General features: G+C 37.9%; 1 protein-coding gene across 1 annotated transcript; it reads right to left on the bottom strand.

Moving 5' to 3' along the window:
• Positions 1-290: 290 nt before the first annotated feature.
• Positions 291-1,791, bottom strand: LOC116123692 (zinc finger MYM-type protein 1-like). The gene is made up of 2 exons (XM_031409435.1): positions 1,703-1,791; positions 291-1,224 (listed from the first exon to the last, which is right to left on the bottom strand). The coding sequence occupies exons 1-2, from the start codon at positions 1,789-1,791 to the stop codon at positions 291-293; spliced, it is 1,023 nt and encodes a 340-aa protein (XP_031265295.1).
• Between the last annotated feature and the right edge of the window lie 13,945 nt (positions 1,792-15,736).

Here is a 15,736-nt window from a genome sequence, read left to right as displayed (position 1 = left end):
TTCTGATCAGGAAAGTAACTTCGAGTAGGAAAGTGTTCTGAACAGGAAAATGACTTCGAGTAGGAGATTGATCAAGAACAGGAATGTGATCAGTGGGCCGTGGACTCGGAACTCGCCTATAGGCCTAGGAAGTGAACTGGAACTGGGAGGCCCGTGCCTAGATGGTTTGGGCAGGCCGTATCTTGTATCGAATATGACTAATCTGGCTTGGGCCTCTTTGGGGTTTAGGCCTGGTCTCTTCTTCGCAAATGATCCTGCTTTCCTATTTGGGCCGAGGACAATTTTTGGCCCTAACAACTAAAAACAAAGTCAAATGATTGCATCAATTTAAATATGTTTTTTGCATGAAATCTTTGCTTAGAGTTTGACCTATCTTTTGCCACAATTTCAAGAACATCGATAATGGATGGAAACATCAAGATTATGCTCATTAACGTACCATAATGCGAGCCCCAACGCGTATCACTAGCACGTTGCATATTAATCTCTTGATTGAGACCTTTTCCACTTGAAAGTTCACCATTAGAAAGAGTTTCAATAACTTTACAAGCTTGCTTATCTCTAAGAAGATTGCAATGCTTTGACGAAACATTGACAATATTAACCACAATCACCACAATATTAAAAAGATCATTAACATCATCATGGTTCTTTGCCAAAGCCACAAAAGCCAGTTGGAGTTGATGGGCAAAACAATGAATATAATAAGCACATCTATTCTCTTTCAAAACCAATGTCTTCAAACCATTAAATTCTCCTTGCATATTACTAGCTCCATCATAACCTTGTCCTCGCAGTCTAGAAAAACTCAACCTATGCCTTGAAAAGAAATTATATAGTGTTGCCTTGAGTGAGAGAGTTGTGGTACAAGTAACGTGTTCAACACCTAGAAAAAGCTCCACAACAAGTCCATTCTTGTTAACATAACATAAGACAATAGTCATTTGTTCCTTCCTAGAGATATCACGAGATTCATCAATCATTATAGAGAATAATGAATCTCCTAAATCTCTAATGATAGCACTTACGGTTTCATTTGAAGCAGCACTTACAATGTCTTTTTGAATCTTAGGTGATGTCAATTTGAGATTATCAGGAGCATTCTTGAAAGCAACAGCATTGTAATCTTCATTATGATTAGCAAGGAATTGTAGAAGCTCGAGAAAATTCCCTTGGTTGCTTGAATCATAGGATTCATCATGACCATGAAATGTAAGTCCTTGCCTTAGAAGAAAACGAATACAGTCAACTGTAGCATTTAAAAGAGTTCGATACTCTGTTCGTGCTTGAGAAGAATGTCGATAAAAAAATGTTTGAATATGTTGGTCTTGATTCAATAATGTTTAACACATTCTTCGAGCTTGGTTATGAGCACTGTTAGAACCTCCAACCTGAATATTCAATTTTTCTTTCTTTTTCCAATTTGAAAACCCTTGACCAACAAAGCGATCACCACCCCCTTTATCACCATCTAGCTTAAAAATATAGCAATAAAGACAAAACGCAACATCTTTGGCTATACTATATTCCAATCATTGTTCAAATTCACTAAACCAAGAAACAACAAAACGTCTTGAAAATCCACCAAAATACCTAGAAGGAAACTCATGGCCCCTAGGTTGACAAGGACCCCTTTCCAAATATATTCTTCGAATTTGATCTTGAGTATTAGGATCATAATCTGAAATTCAAGGTCTTAAGCCTGGATTCGTAGGAAGATCTCAAAAAGTCAACATCCACATTTTTACTTGAATCACCAATATTTTCCTCTTGTTCAAATGATGAGATCATTGTTGACATTCTTTTGAAATATCTCTCCATACTATTTCAAAACAATAATATATTATTACTTGATAGAGAAAAATGCAACAAAATAAGCTATGTACTCAGTAAAACCAAACAATAACAATAATCTATGTATACAATAATAATTATTAAGATAAGTGAAATTACAACTACTACAAAAATTTATAAAGCTAATAAGTTAAAGTATTCTAACAATACATACACATCACAACTTACAAGTATATCTATTTCTAATTTGTAAGTACTTTAACAAAAATTAAATTAAAGTAATAGAAATTGAATTGAAATAGATCTTAATGCAATATTTTTTTTTTTTAAATATATCTTACATTATATACATTGGCTAAAATTCAATTGATATGCGTAAAAAATCTATTCAAATAACCAAACACTTGTACAATTAAATCCACTTTTTTATAACACTTGTAAAACAATTAAAATTAACTCCCATTTGAATCAAACACTTTTTATAACAAATATAAAAATGGGTAAAATAATGTGGTCCCAAGAATGAAGAACCCATCTTCTCCATAAAAAAAAACAACACAAAATTGCCATTGGCCAACTCCAAAATCCATTTGAATCAAACACTTTTATATAACAAAGATAAAAATGGGTAAAACAATATGGTCCCAAGAACTCATCTTCTCCATATAAAAATAACACAAATTCGGCTATAATGGTAAAACAATGTGGTCCCAAAGCCAACTCCAAAATTCATTTGAATCAAACACTTTTATATAACAAAGATAAAAATTAGTAAAACAATGTGGTCCCAAGAACTCATCTTCTCATATAAAAAAAAAAAACAAAAAAAGGGCAATATGGAATGGGTAAAACAATGTGGTCCCAAGGCCAACTCCAAAACAAGTTTAAAAACTATCTTCTTACTTCCTCTAACTTCAATATATCATTACAAATAAATAAAAAATGGATGCAATTTGTGGTCCCAATGACAATTTCATCTTCCTAAATCCTAATCTATAATTTAATCTTAAACTTTTAAAATAAAATAATACAAACATAATATGTATTACCTGAAAAATTGAAAAAAAAAAAGGGACTTGTTGGCTTGATAGGAGGAGAAAATTACACTTGTGGATAAAGCCTTAAAGGAAAAGAATTGGCTTTATAGGTTATCGAAGAGGAAGAAAACGTCTGAGGGAAGGAGATTGATGGGTTTACTTTTAGCAGGAGAACGAAGGGTTTACTTTTAGTTTCACGGGCTCCAAAACAAAAAAAGTGTAACTTATTGGGTATAAATATATAATGCAACTTTTTGTTATTTTAATTTTATATAGGGGTTAATTTGTGAAAACATAACAAAAAATTTTAAAAGTCAAGGAGGGTGAACTGACCCTCCTTGACCCCCCCTCCCTCCACCCTTGATATCATATAAGCGTCATCTCCCTCTCATGAAACCCATTTTTTTTAAAGCTATTGTATAAAATAAAAATGAGAAATAAAAAAAAAATAGTATCACTATAATTTTATCTATAATGATATCAAATGGCTAGTGAGTAGTGACAAATTATTATGGTAATTAGTAGGCATAATGTACGAAACTCATTTAAAAACAAAAATCCAAAGACCAAACTGATATGGTAAAGTTTGATTAGGCTATGTGAAGCTTTACGAGTTAACCAAATCTAGAAATAGAAAGCTATAAAATCTGAATGGCATAGAAATTCTTATATATATATAGTTAAACTTCAATAAATTAATAACCTTGATTAAATAATATTTTTTGCTGGTCCCGGCTTTGGACTAATGTGAAAAATTAATAATTTGCTAGATTTGTACGATAATACATTAAAAAAAAAAAAAAACATAAGTATCATTTGATATATAAATTAATAATCTTCTTATACATCAAAATTTTATATATACATGATTCAACTTGAAGACCATTGTAAAATATGACTTCAATGTTACTTGTTAGTTCCTATCTATAAGCTAGGTTGATGATGTTATTTCCAACTGCTATTCCCTATACCACATTAACGTACAGTACACAATATGTATGTTGATATAAATACTCGTACCAACCAGAGAGATCCATTGACCTTGACGAAATCAGAACCGATGTATTCATGATTTAATGAAAATTAGCAATGTAAAATGAATATGTGTTAAAGCAAAAACATGGTGTCATTGCATCTTCCTTATGTGTTCTGTGTAGGTCTACTATAGAGACTCATGATCATCTGTTTTTTAGCTGTAACTTCTCTAGTTATACTTGGTGGGAGGTCACTACCAGGATGCTCTCTACATGGCCTACTCTCTCTAGGTTTCTTTTGCTTTAGTGGGCTAGCTTGCATCTTATATGCAAAGGGGACTTCAGACACCTTCTTTCCCTGTTAGTCCTTTCAGCTACAGTTTATTTTCAGTGGTCTGAATGGAATAATCGTGTGTTTCGTCAGCATTGCAGCTTTGGAAAGATACTGTATCTGCTATTTGTGATTTAGTCCAGGCCAAGATTTTGGGTTTAGCACCCAAGTATGAGATCTTGGCCTAACTCCATGCGATATGGCATTTGCCTTATTAGTTTTTTGGGTAGCCAGTGTGTTGTTTTTATGCTGTTTGTGGCTTTGTGGTTTTTCCATATGTTTTTTGACTAAGAGTTTCAGTCATTCGCTTAGGGTATGCCCCTCATATTTTGTATAGATTTTTGTTTCTTTTATATAATTCTTACAAACAATTTTTTAAGTGGTTCGACAAGTTGAGACTTAAGCCTACGTCCATTGTTTTCCTATTGCTTTAGAGAGCTTACAAGAAAATATAATAATATGCCTAGAAAAAAATTGCTAACCCCTCTCTCATAGTTTGAGGGGGTATTTATACAATTTTTAATAAAAGGAAAGAGAGATAAGTTCGAGATTTCGATCAAATTTGATATGCAATCCCGTGATCTTCATGATTGAGCGCTGAGATTGCACTGTTGGTAGTGTTGATCTTATCGCTTCCGAACTATAAGAGATTTTAGCTTATCTTTGATTTTATCGAATAGAAGTTAGGATTGGTTACTATGACAAGCTTCAACTGAATCAAGCTTACTCCGGATTGTACTGATTCTGGGTCGAGCTTGTTCTTGAGTCGAGCTGATTCTGGGTCAAACTACATCTTTACAAGCTTGCTAGCAAAATCACACACATCTGCCCCCCAGTGTTTAGAGGTCGTGTCAAGCTTTGAAGACTAAAGTTGCTTGATTTGCCACTTAGATCGAATTCCTTCATTGATTTAACTTACACATAGGTCGTTGAGATTATCCAAGCTTCATCACTTGACCTTAGCTTCACCAGATGTGACTGAGACTTAGCCTCTTGTTGTAATGCTTTCGAATTTGAAATTTGAAATGAAGGGCACAAGGGTAATTTTTGGGTTGACACATCACATTAAATGCAACCAACGTTTTGCAATCACTTTTCGTTGCGCGTAGACTATAACATTTAGCCATGAGTGGAATTGAAGTGACATGTGTTGCTACTTGCGAAGTCGAAGCAACTTGTGCGGATGGTTATCATTGCTCGATTTGATGGTTGATTGCCCCTCATGAATTGTCGCCACTTGTAACCATTGATCGGTCAAGATTGCTCGGTGAATGGAAGGTTGAGATTCGTCGTAAATTAATAGCTTAGATCGACTCCCGCAATTTTTTCTTCTAACTCGCCACTATAAAACAGGATATTTGCCCTTATTTTTCCATTCTTGTAATCTCGAGGTTTATTCGTACTTGATATTCTTCTTCTCTGCTAACTTTGCATCTTGGTTTCACGACGACTTCCCAGCGAACCTTCCCGTCACTTGAATTTTAGTAAGTTCTCTTTACACCCGCTCTCCTTGTTTTCTTCAAGTTTTTTGCTATCGGGGTGGCCACTATCATGTCCAGGTTAGTTCTTTTGGGTTTAAAACCCTCTAACCTTGGGTTTCAAGAGCGTCTTGATGAGCAACCGTCGGAATCCTTCACTGGAATTCTCCGTCAGTTGCTGGGAATCTTGATAGCTTACTTGAGTTTCTAGGTTTAGCTTTAGGTTTCTTTTTGTGCAAGCTTTTTGGATGCTTGAACTGGAGGCAAGTGTGGATAGGTCACCCATTATCTGACACTTGACACTTGTTTTCTTCTTTTAGGTATCCATGAGCGAGCTTGGTAAAAAATGTCTTCCTATGATGTCAGCATAGAAAGAATGTTCTCAGAGGGCTCTTCAGCAGCTTTGGCTGGTGGTGGAGAGAGAGCTCAGGATGAGCTCGCTGCCGAGGCTCTTGACAGACTGTGAGCAGTAAGGCTGAAAACTCGCTAGACTTGAGTGAGGAAACCCCTAATGCGAGCCCCCCGTGTCAATCTAGGTTTAGAAAAGATCTGACCTCATCGATCACCAAAAATGATCTTGAGAAGATAAGAGAGAGCTATGTGATCCTAAACGAATACTCTCTTCACATTCCAGGAGATCTCTTGTGGAAGTATCTACCCATAGGTTGGGTGGTGATCTCTGAGACTCTTTTGAGGTATGGTATGTCTATCCCACCTCACCAATTCATCTTTGATGTTTTAGATCGTTTCAACGTTGCTCCCTTTCAATTGACGGGGAATTCTTACATAATAATGGTAGGCATGTTCATTGCCTATGGTTTAGAAAAAAATATGTGAGCTATTTGTAGAAGAGCTCGTCTATCTATACAAACTGAAGAAAGGTTAGGGTGACACTTTCTACCTCTCCAAAGCGAGAGAGACCCATTTGGATGGGTTGATCAATGTCCACAAGAAGCTCAGAAAATGGGATTCCGAGTATTTTTCTATTGCTCTAAGGCCGATGATGCTTTTGTCATGAACCTTGTGGGTATTCTTGCTTCTTTTTTTATTGTGGTCTTTATTGGCCAACTTCTAACTGTCCTTGTCTTGTTTTGTAAAAAAGTCGAGTGAACCAATGTTGACGCAAACCATAGGAGACGGTTAGGTGCTTTTAGCGACCTTCTCGAGTGTGACAAAGCTAATCACGCTTCCTCATTTGAGAGCATTTGGGTTTTGCCCAAATTCAGCACTTTCTCCAACCATTTTTTAGAAAGGTAAGTGTGGAGTAGCTCATCTTTTCATATTATTCTTTGTTAGATACTAACATACTCATTGTTCTTACAAAGATGTGGGCCAAGAAGCCTTAAAAGTTGAAGAAGACAATGGTAGTTCGTGCTGCCAAGAAAAAACAGCCCGAGGCTGTAACCAAATAGGTGAGGTTTGGAACCTCGCGGTCCCTAGTAAAAAGGATTGGCAGCGAGCTTGAAAGGGCTCTAAGCTCTAAGAAGCCTACAACTACCACCATGGTGGTTGCAAAGAAGAATACTCTTGAGCTCTAAAAGAGCTCGACAAAGAAAGTTCTTAAGCCAAAGGAGAGCTCGAAGAAGAAAATAATCGAGCCAGTGAAGGGCTCGAAAAAGAAAGCGATCGAGACTGTAAAAGGCTCAAGAAAGTGTTGGTAGAGTCTCATGCCTTGATGAAGAGCTCAGCCTAAAAGAAACTAGCTTTGATTGACAGCGTGACGAAGAGTAGAAGGATCTTGAGCTTGAAGCAGAGATTGAAAAACTGATCAGCTAGCTTCTAGAGCATCTCGCTGCAGGTGTGAACGTGGTGAATGGGACGATACTCATGAGGCTTTATGAGCTATATAAAACATATGCCCCTTATAAGATGCTCTCTCGTACTATGAGCATAGCCATTGAGGTAAAGTAGCCTTTTTTTTCCCTCTTTGCTAACTACCTTCCTTTTTAGAGTTAATCTTACTCTTTCTTTCTTTTAGATTTGCATGATGGCTTAGCTCCTATACCATGAGATTCATGCCTCGCTTGTATGCTTGGACAAGGCCTGAGAGGAATCAGATAAGGCCATGGAAGAAGCTTTGGTGAGGACTATGGAGTTGGAGGAGGAGAATGGGGTGTTGAGGGTCGAGCTTAATCATTTGAAAAAACAGCAAGCTGACATCGTGAATGCCAAGGAGAGGGAGTTCACAGATAAGCTCTCCTAGGTTCAGGTTGCCAAGGATAAAGCAACCAAAGACTTGGAGCAACAGCGAGACGCTAACAACAAGTTGGCCTCTGAGCTTGATAAAGCTCGAGCAGAGGTCAAAAGGTTAGAGAAAGACTTGTCCTCTCGAGATGGCCAGCTCGCTATTGCCAAGCTGGACTACAAAGAGGCTATTGTAGAGGTTAATCGTTTGATGGAGGACGTCACACAACATGCTTGTGATAGGTCGGTCTTCCTGATCCAATGCATGTTAGTGGCCCATCCTTCGCTTGACTTTTCCTATCTTCCTCCTAAATATGAAATGGAGGTAGAGAGGATGAAGGTAAAGGCTACAGGCTTGGAGTTTGTCTATTCGAATAGCTTCGAATTTGATAAAGGCTTGGATGGTGAGGATGAGGTTGAGGAGAAGCCCGTGGTTGAGGATGAAACCTCGCCTACTTCAATCTTGACTCCCACCGACAACTCAAAACTGCGAAAGGCACTCTTGCCTCGGAACAGCCACTAACAGATCCTCCTTCAAATCCGACACTGGATTAGGCTCGATAGTGTTGGTCGTTTTTAGTGTTATTTTAGCTTTTTACTTGCAGTGTTAAACGAACAATCAATGAAGGAAAATTTCAAGGTTATATCCTTTGATGTTTTATTTACTGCTTTTATATTTCTTTTGCATAGACATAGTAGTCTGTCTGATCAAACTAACTGATAAAATCAAATTTTGCTCTTAAGTTATGCATTGTCTGCTTTCTTAAGAACTTTTTGACAAAACCTTAAGAGTCTTTTCTCACGACGACGTCGAGTTAGTGTTAGTTGTTCGTCTTGAGTCTTAGTCGATGAGTTATTTTTGACTTTCTCACTGACATGCTTTTCTCAGTTGTTTTCTGAGTTGCTCTTTCATCAGGTCCGAGAATATACCCTTGACTTAAATTATGGCTCGACTATATAACTTGGCAACCTTTTCAAGCTTTAGACTTCAAGTTTTTTAGTAGTAATCATTCTAATTGCAATCTTAATGAACATGTAAAATAGAAAATGATATACTAAATAATACTTGTTATTTATTGAAAACATATTGACCATAAATGGCCTTACAACTTATGCTAACAATAAGAATCATAAAATTAAAATTAACAAACTAGACTCAAGCTACTCATTGGTAATACCTCCATAAATGCTCGGTGTTCCATACTCACAAGATGACTATGCTGTTTAAATACTCCAAGTGAAAGGTTCTTGGCGTGAGCTTTTTTGAGATCCTGAAAAGACCTTCCCATTTGGGCCCAAGTGCCCACAAGTTTGTGTCATTTGCTCTGGGAACAACTTTTCTTAGGACTAGATCCCCAACCTCGAAATTTTTGTTTCAGACATTTGAGTCAAAGTACTTTTTCACTCGCCGTTCATACGAGGCTATTCTTAGCTGGGATTTAGTTCGATGCTCCTTAATCAAGCCTAATTTTAAGCATAGAAGCTCTTCATTGCTATCTTTGTCGAAGATTTCTCTCCGCAATAAACTTACTCCAACTTCAACTAGGGTCATTGTCTTGCACCTATAAGTGAGTGAGAATGGAGTCTTGCCTGTCAAGCTTCTAGCCGTGGTTCTGTACGACCATAAGACTTCGGGTAGCTCATCTGCCCATCTCCCTTTGAGAGAGTCAAGGTTTTTTTTTTTTTTTTTTTTTTTTTTCCATAGTGTGGTTGATCACTTTGTTTACCGCTTCAACTTGTCCATTGGCTTGAGGTCAATAAATGGTTGAGAAACTCCTCTTTATGACAAGCTTCTCATAAAACGATTGGAAGTCCTCACAATCGAATTGCTTTCCATTGTTAATGATAATGGTGTGGGTGATTTCAAATCTGTAGATGATACTTTTGTAGATGAAGTCTTTCAGCTTGTTCGACGTCATTGTTGCCAAAGGCTCGGCTTCTGCCTACTATGAAATAGTCAATTGCGACTACTGCAAATTTCACTCCCCCTTTTCCCTGAGGTAGCAGACTTATCAAATCAATTTCCCAGATCGCAAATGGCCATGGGCTTGTCAAAGTTGGTAGCTCTTGGGTGGAGCTCGTGGAATGTCGACAAATCTCTGACATTTATCGCATTTTCGAACAAAACTGACTGCGTCCTCATGAACTATCAAACAATAGTATCCCTGTTGGAGTACTATGTATGCCAAAGGTTTCCTCCCGACATGATTTCCATAGATCCCCTCATGGATTTCTCTCAAGATGTAGTCCGTTTCATGGTCAACACACCGCAACAATGGAGTGTTGAAATCTCATTTGTACAACTTTTCATTGATGACGGTGAAACGAGCTGATTTTGCTCAGAGGGTTCTGGCCTCATTTCTTTCTTCAGGAATTGTTCCATCTTTCAAGTAGGCAATGATCGAATTCATCCAACTATACCTTTGCCCTGTTTCCATTACTGCTTCTTCTAATGCAAGGATGCTAGGACTCAATAGAAATTTGACTAGAATGGAGTTTTTAGCTTCCTTACTCATTGCCAAGGCTAGGTGAGCTAAAGCGTCAGCCATTGAGTTCAATTCTTTGGGAATTTGTTGCATTGTATACCTCTTGAAAGGCTCAAGCTCAGACTTTACCTTTCGGAGATAGGATGTCATTCTTTCATCTTTGGCTTGATAAACTTTGATTGATTCTGCCCCCATTTTCTTGGCTAAGTGAATTCCTATAAGCAAAGCCTCACACTCTGCTTCATTATTTGAGGTAGCGAAACCGAATTCGACTGCAGCCCGAATTGGATCCCCCTTATGACCTTCAAGCAAGAGCCCTGCCCTCGTTTTTTTTTTCATTGGAGGACCCGTCCAATTACAGAGTCCATGGCCATAAATTGTCGAGCTATTCTTCCATTGAATTGCTTCTATCAGAGGTGCTTGCTTTACGCAAGTTTGAATCCCCCTTGGTTTGGTAGGAGAATTCTGAGATAAAGTTGGCCAATGCTTGGCCTTTGATGGCTGTTCGCAAGAAATATTTGATGTCATACTAGCTTAACTCCATTGTCCACTGAATCAATCTTCTTGATGCCTCGGACTTTTGCATCACTTTCTTGAGTGTGAAGTTAGTCAGCACATGCACAGTGTGCACTTGAAAATATGGCCACAACTTCCTAGCCGCCACAAGAAGTATGAAAGCGAGCTTTTCTATCTCTGGATATCTCATTTTAGCATTGAGCAACCGCTTGCTTGCATAGTAAATAGGCCACTAAACTCCCCCTTCCTCGCATATCAGAGCCGCACTAATCGCAAATTATGAGACTAAGAGATACAATAGGAGGGGCTCGCCCAAGATGGGCTTTGATAGTAGTGGAGGCTGCCCTAAGGGCCTTTTCAATTCCTGGAATGCTTTCTTGCATTCTTTTATCCACTTGAAACCCTTATTGCCCTTCCAGATTTCAAAAAAAGGTAGGCATCTGTCAGTTGCTCAGGAAATGAACCTATTAAGTGTGGCAACTTGCCCTATTAAGCTCTGAACTTGCTTTGTCTTGGTCAAGCTTTGCATGTTCAATGGGGCTTGAATCTTATCTGGGTTGGCCTCTATGCCTCACTGGTTCACCAAGAATCCTAAGAATTTTCCTAAGCCTACTCTAAAAGCACACTTTAGAGGATATAGTCGCATTTGGTATTTTCTAAGGATACCAAACATCTCCCCTAGGTGATCGATGTGGTCCTTTATGGCCTTTGATTTGATGAGCATGTTTTCTATGTATACCTCCACAGTTTTGCCAATGAAGTCAGCCAGCGCTTGAGAATTAATGGCGATGCGGGGTTCGAAGGTGATGTCGAATTCGCTTAATTCCACTGCCCATTGAATGAACCGACCCAAAAGATTGAGCTTGTTCAATATCCTTTTTAACGGGTAGGATGTTAGGACCGTGATGAGGTGACACTGAAAATACGATCGCAGCTTCCGAGTGGCCGTGATCAAGGCGAGGGCCAGCTTATTGATTTGGTTTGGAGAGTAATGGGAGCGACGTCAAGTACCGCTTCAGCTGGACTAATGTTTCTTTGCATCGTCCATTCGAACTTCTTTGACTTCCTAAGTGCCATGAAGAAGAGATGACACTTCTTCGCATACTTAGAGATGAATCTACTTAAAGTAGTTATCCTTTCTGTGAGGCGTTAAACGTCTTTTATGCCGGTTGGGGAGGGGATTCGCAGCACTGCCTCAATCTGATCAGGATTAGCTTCGATGTCGCGTTGCCTCACCATATATCCGAGGAGCTTACCTGAGGATATGCCGAAGGAGCGTTTGGTCAGGTTTAGCTTCATGTTGTATTTTTGCAATACTTCGAAGGCTTGCCTAAGGTGTTCAAGGTGCTGTTCGACGATTAGTGACTTGACCAACATGTCATCGATGTAGACCTCCATGGAGTCTCCCAGCAAATTGGAGAACATTTTGTTCATTAGTCGTTGGTAGGTGGCCCCGGCATTCTTTAGGCTGAACGGCATCACTTTGTAGCAATATATGCCTTGCTTTGTGACGAAGGTGGTATTCTCTTGGTCTTTAGTATGAATTAGTATCTAGTTGTACCCGAAGAAGGCATCCATGAAGCTAAGCAGTTCTTGTCCGGTGGTGGCATCCACTAGCATGTCAATGTGGGGAAGAGGGAAGGAGTCTTTTAGGTAGGCTTTGTTTAAGTCGGTGAAGTCGATGTAAACTCTCCATTTTCCATTCTTCTTTTTCACTACCACCACATTCACTAGCGAATCTGGGTATTGAACCTCTTAGACCAAGCCGTTCTCGAGCAGTTTCTCCACCTCTTCGTTGATCACCTTGTTGTTTTTAGGGCGAATCTTCTTCTCTTTTGTCTTACGGTAGCCTATGCATTATGGCCTTGGGATCGATCCTGGTCATATCAGAGTGAGACCAAGCAAAGCGATCTTGATTCTTCTCCAAGAAGTCAATCAACTTTCTGTAGATGTCAGGCAAGAGCCGAGAGCCTATTTGTGTCTTTCGGTCTGGAAACTCCGGGTGTATCTGGACCTCATCTAACTCCTCCATTATTGGTTGGTCTGGTTTTGTTTGTCCAACTGGAGGTGTGTGTACTTGCTCCAAGGCACCACAGTTCGGCTTGAAGGCATTTTGGTAGCAGTCTTTGGAAGCTTTCTGGTCTACTTTTATCTCTCTAATACCCCATTTGGTGGGGAATCTGATTGTCTAGTAAAAGGTCAAGGGTATAACACGCATGCTATGAATCCATGGCCGACCGAGGAACACGTTTGATGGAGAAGGGGTGTCTAGTATCATGAAGGTTGTTTGTTGGTTAATTCTTTCGGCATGGACTGGTAGAGCAATTTCTCCCAGGATGTATTTCTGTTTCGAACTGAATCCCACGAGGAGTGTTGGATGGCGATTCATGCTTGATTCCTCCAGCCCTATCACCCCAAATGCTTCAAGGAACATGATATTGGTAGAGGAGCAAGGATCTATCAGTATTCTTTTGACAATGATGTTGGCGATCTAGAGGGTAACCACGAGCGTGTCGTGATGGGGGTTCAGTTATGTTGTCGCCTCATTATCCACGAATTCAATTGTCAAGTTGGTAGCTCTTTGCTATGGCGGTCTGTTGGAACTGTGGGTTGGCTATACCCCGAGCATGGCACTTCACTACTACAACACCCACATTGAGGTACGTAACTTAACTTATGCCCTTATACCCTTAGTTGATTTTTATAAAAGTTATTTTGAGAAAATGTGAAGAAAATGCCTTAAAGTTTCATTAGGGGTAAAATGGTCTTTTCACTCAAAATTAGTTGAAATTGTGGGGAGTGAAAAGAGAGAATTTTATGGAGAATGTAATAAAATGAGGGCATTATGGTAATTGACTAAGGGACATAGATGGAATTTTAAAGAAAGTGTCAAGGCAAAATGGGAAACTATATATAATATTATGTTATATCAAGGATTGAAGAGTGAAACCCTAGCCACTCTTCATCCATTTTCACGCCACTTTCACCTTCATATTCTCTCAATTTCTTCAATTCCTCTTCAAGGGAAATTCATAAATCTTGGGTACTTTTGAGTGGATTTTCAATCCCAAGTATCCTTAAGTAAGATGCTTGCACTAAGAAGTGAGTTTTAATTTTTAAAGTATTGAATTTTGATGATTTATGTTCATAGGATTTAAGAGAAAGAGAGTTGGAACAAAGAAGAATTTTAAAGTGTTGGATTGCTCACATATAAGGTAAGTAAATCCTACCCTAAGTATGATTTAAGTAATATTGTGTAGAGAATTTCTTTTATGAATATATATGTTTTATATGAAGAATTGTTAAATGATTTGGTGTTGAATGATGATTATAACTTATCCATGAGAAGTGCTGGTGTATTTGATGTCTGATGAATGTTTGGGTGNAAGTAAGATCCTTGCACTAAGAAGTGAGTTTTAATTTTTAAAGTATTGAATTTTGATGATTTATGTTCATAGGATTTAAGAGAAAGAGAGTTGGATCAAAGAAGATTTTTAAAGTGTTGGATTGCTCAAATATAAGGTAAGCAAATTCTACCCTAAGTATGATTTAAGTAATATTGTGTAGAGAATTTCTTTTATGCATATATATGTTTTATATGAAGAATTGTTAAATGATTTGGTGTTGAATGATGATTATAACTTATCCATGAGAAGTTGTGTTGGTGTATTTGATGTTTGATGAATGTTTGGGTGAAGTTTGGAAGAATTGGAATGGAAATTTTGGAGTGGAAATTTTGGACAGGTTGGGCGTTAAATATGGAGGGTTTTATTCCCAATTTTTGGTGGCCTAGAAAAGAGATAGAAGTGTAGCCAAATTAGAGTTGCTTTGTGCACATAAGTTGTTTGATGAAATTTAAAAGAGAAGTGTATGTATGAGTATGATTGTGTTATATTGAGATGAGTTGGTAGATGGTAGAGAATGAAATGTTTGCATTCCATATTGCATTATTGCATCTAAACATGGGAATTTAGGAAGAAATATAAGCATTAAACCATCTACATGCATACATACTCATAAGAGCATGAAAAAGCACTAAAGAATGTTAAAGAGTAAATAGAAAGAAATGTGAATATTAAAGAAGTTCAAATCTGAATTTTATTTAAAGAAGTACAAAAACATAAAAAGAAGAAAAGGTTGTTGCGATAAGGAACTCGTGAGTGACAAGAAGAATTTACCCTGCATGCACGCCGCCTTTAGTGAGCGACCTAAGAATAAGAAAGAAGAATCGGTACAGTCCGTAATAGCATGTGGATGAGGGCTGTACCCAAGAAAGAAGAATACACTCACACAGCCAAGGTTCCAAATCCATGCCTTAACCGAGTCCAATCGGCAAAAGAATAAGAAAGAAAAGAAAAGAATGAGAAAGAAAAGAAAAGAAAGAAAGAAAGACTAGAAAAGGAAGCAAAGAAAGAAATACAGAAAAAAGAAACAGAATAAGAATAAGAATAAGAAAAATAGAAAAGAAAATGCATATTTTATACATTTGTGCATTTGTATTAAATATATGCATAATACCAAGCCCATTATTTGAGTAGGGGGAAATTAGAATAGAGAAAGAACAAAGAGAAAGAACAGAGAGAAAAAACAGAGAGAAAAACAGAGTAAGAGTAGAGAAGAATGGGGAAATGTGAAGTAAGGAAAGAAATTCAAAATTTAAGCAACGGAGAGAGAAGGGTAGCATAGCGGGTTTACTTACTGACCAATTAGTGCTCACGCCGTTGTTTTCAATGTTTTTGTAGGAAACAGGTGAGATGCGGTCACTTGGAACATCACGCAGTAGAAGGGTTGGGCAAAACAGTCAAGTTAATAATTTGAGACTTTATTATATTATGTAAAGTTTTGTATATAAAGAAAAATTAAATATGGGCCCATAATTTTATACTCGTTTATATGTATATTTTCTTTTATATATATTTAGTGAGTTTTACTATTA

This window comes from Pistacia vera, unplaced genomic scaffold, assembly GCF_008641045.1.
Source record: "Pistacia vera cultivar Batoury unplaced genomic scaffold, PisVer_v2 Contig144, whole genome shotgun sequence".
Classification (NCBI taxonomy): Eukaryota; Viridiplantae; Streptophyta; class Magnoliopsida; order Sapindales; family Anacardiaceae; genus Pistacia; species Pistacia vera.
This window is presented reverse-complemented; position numbering and strand designations above follow the sequence as displayed.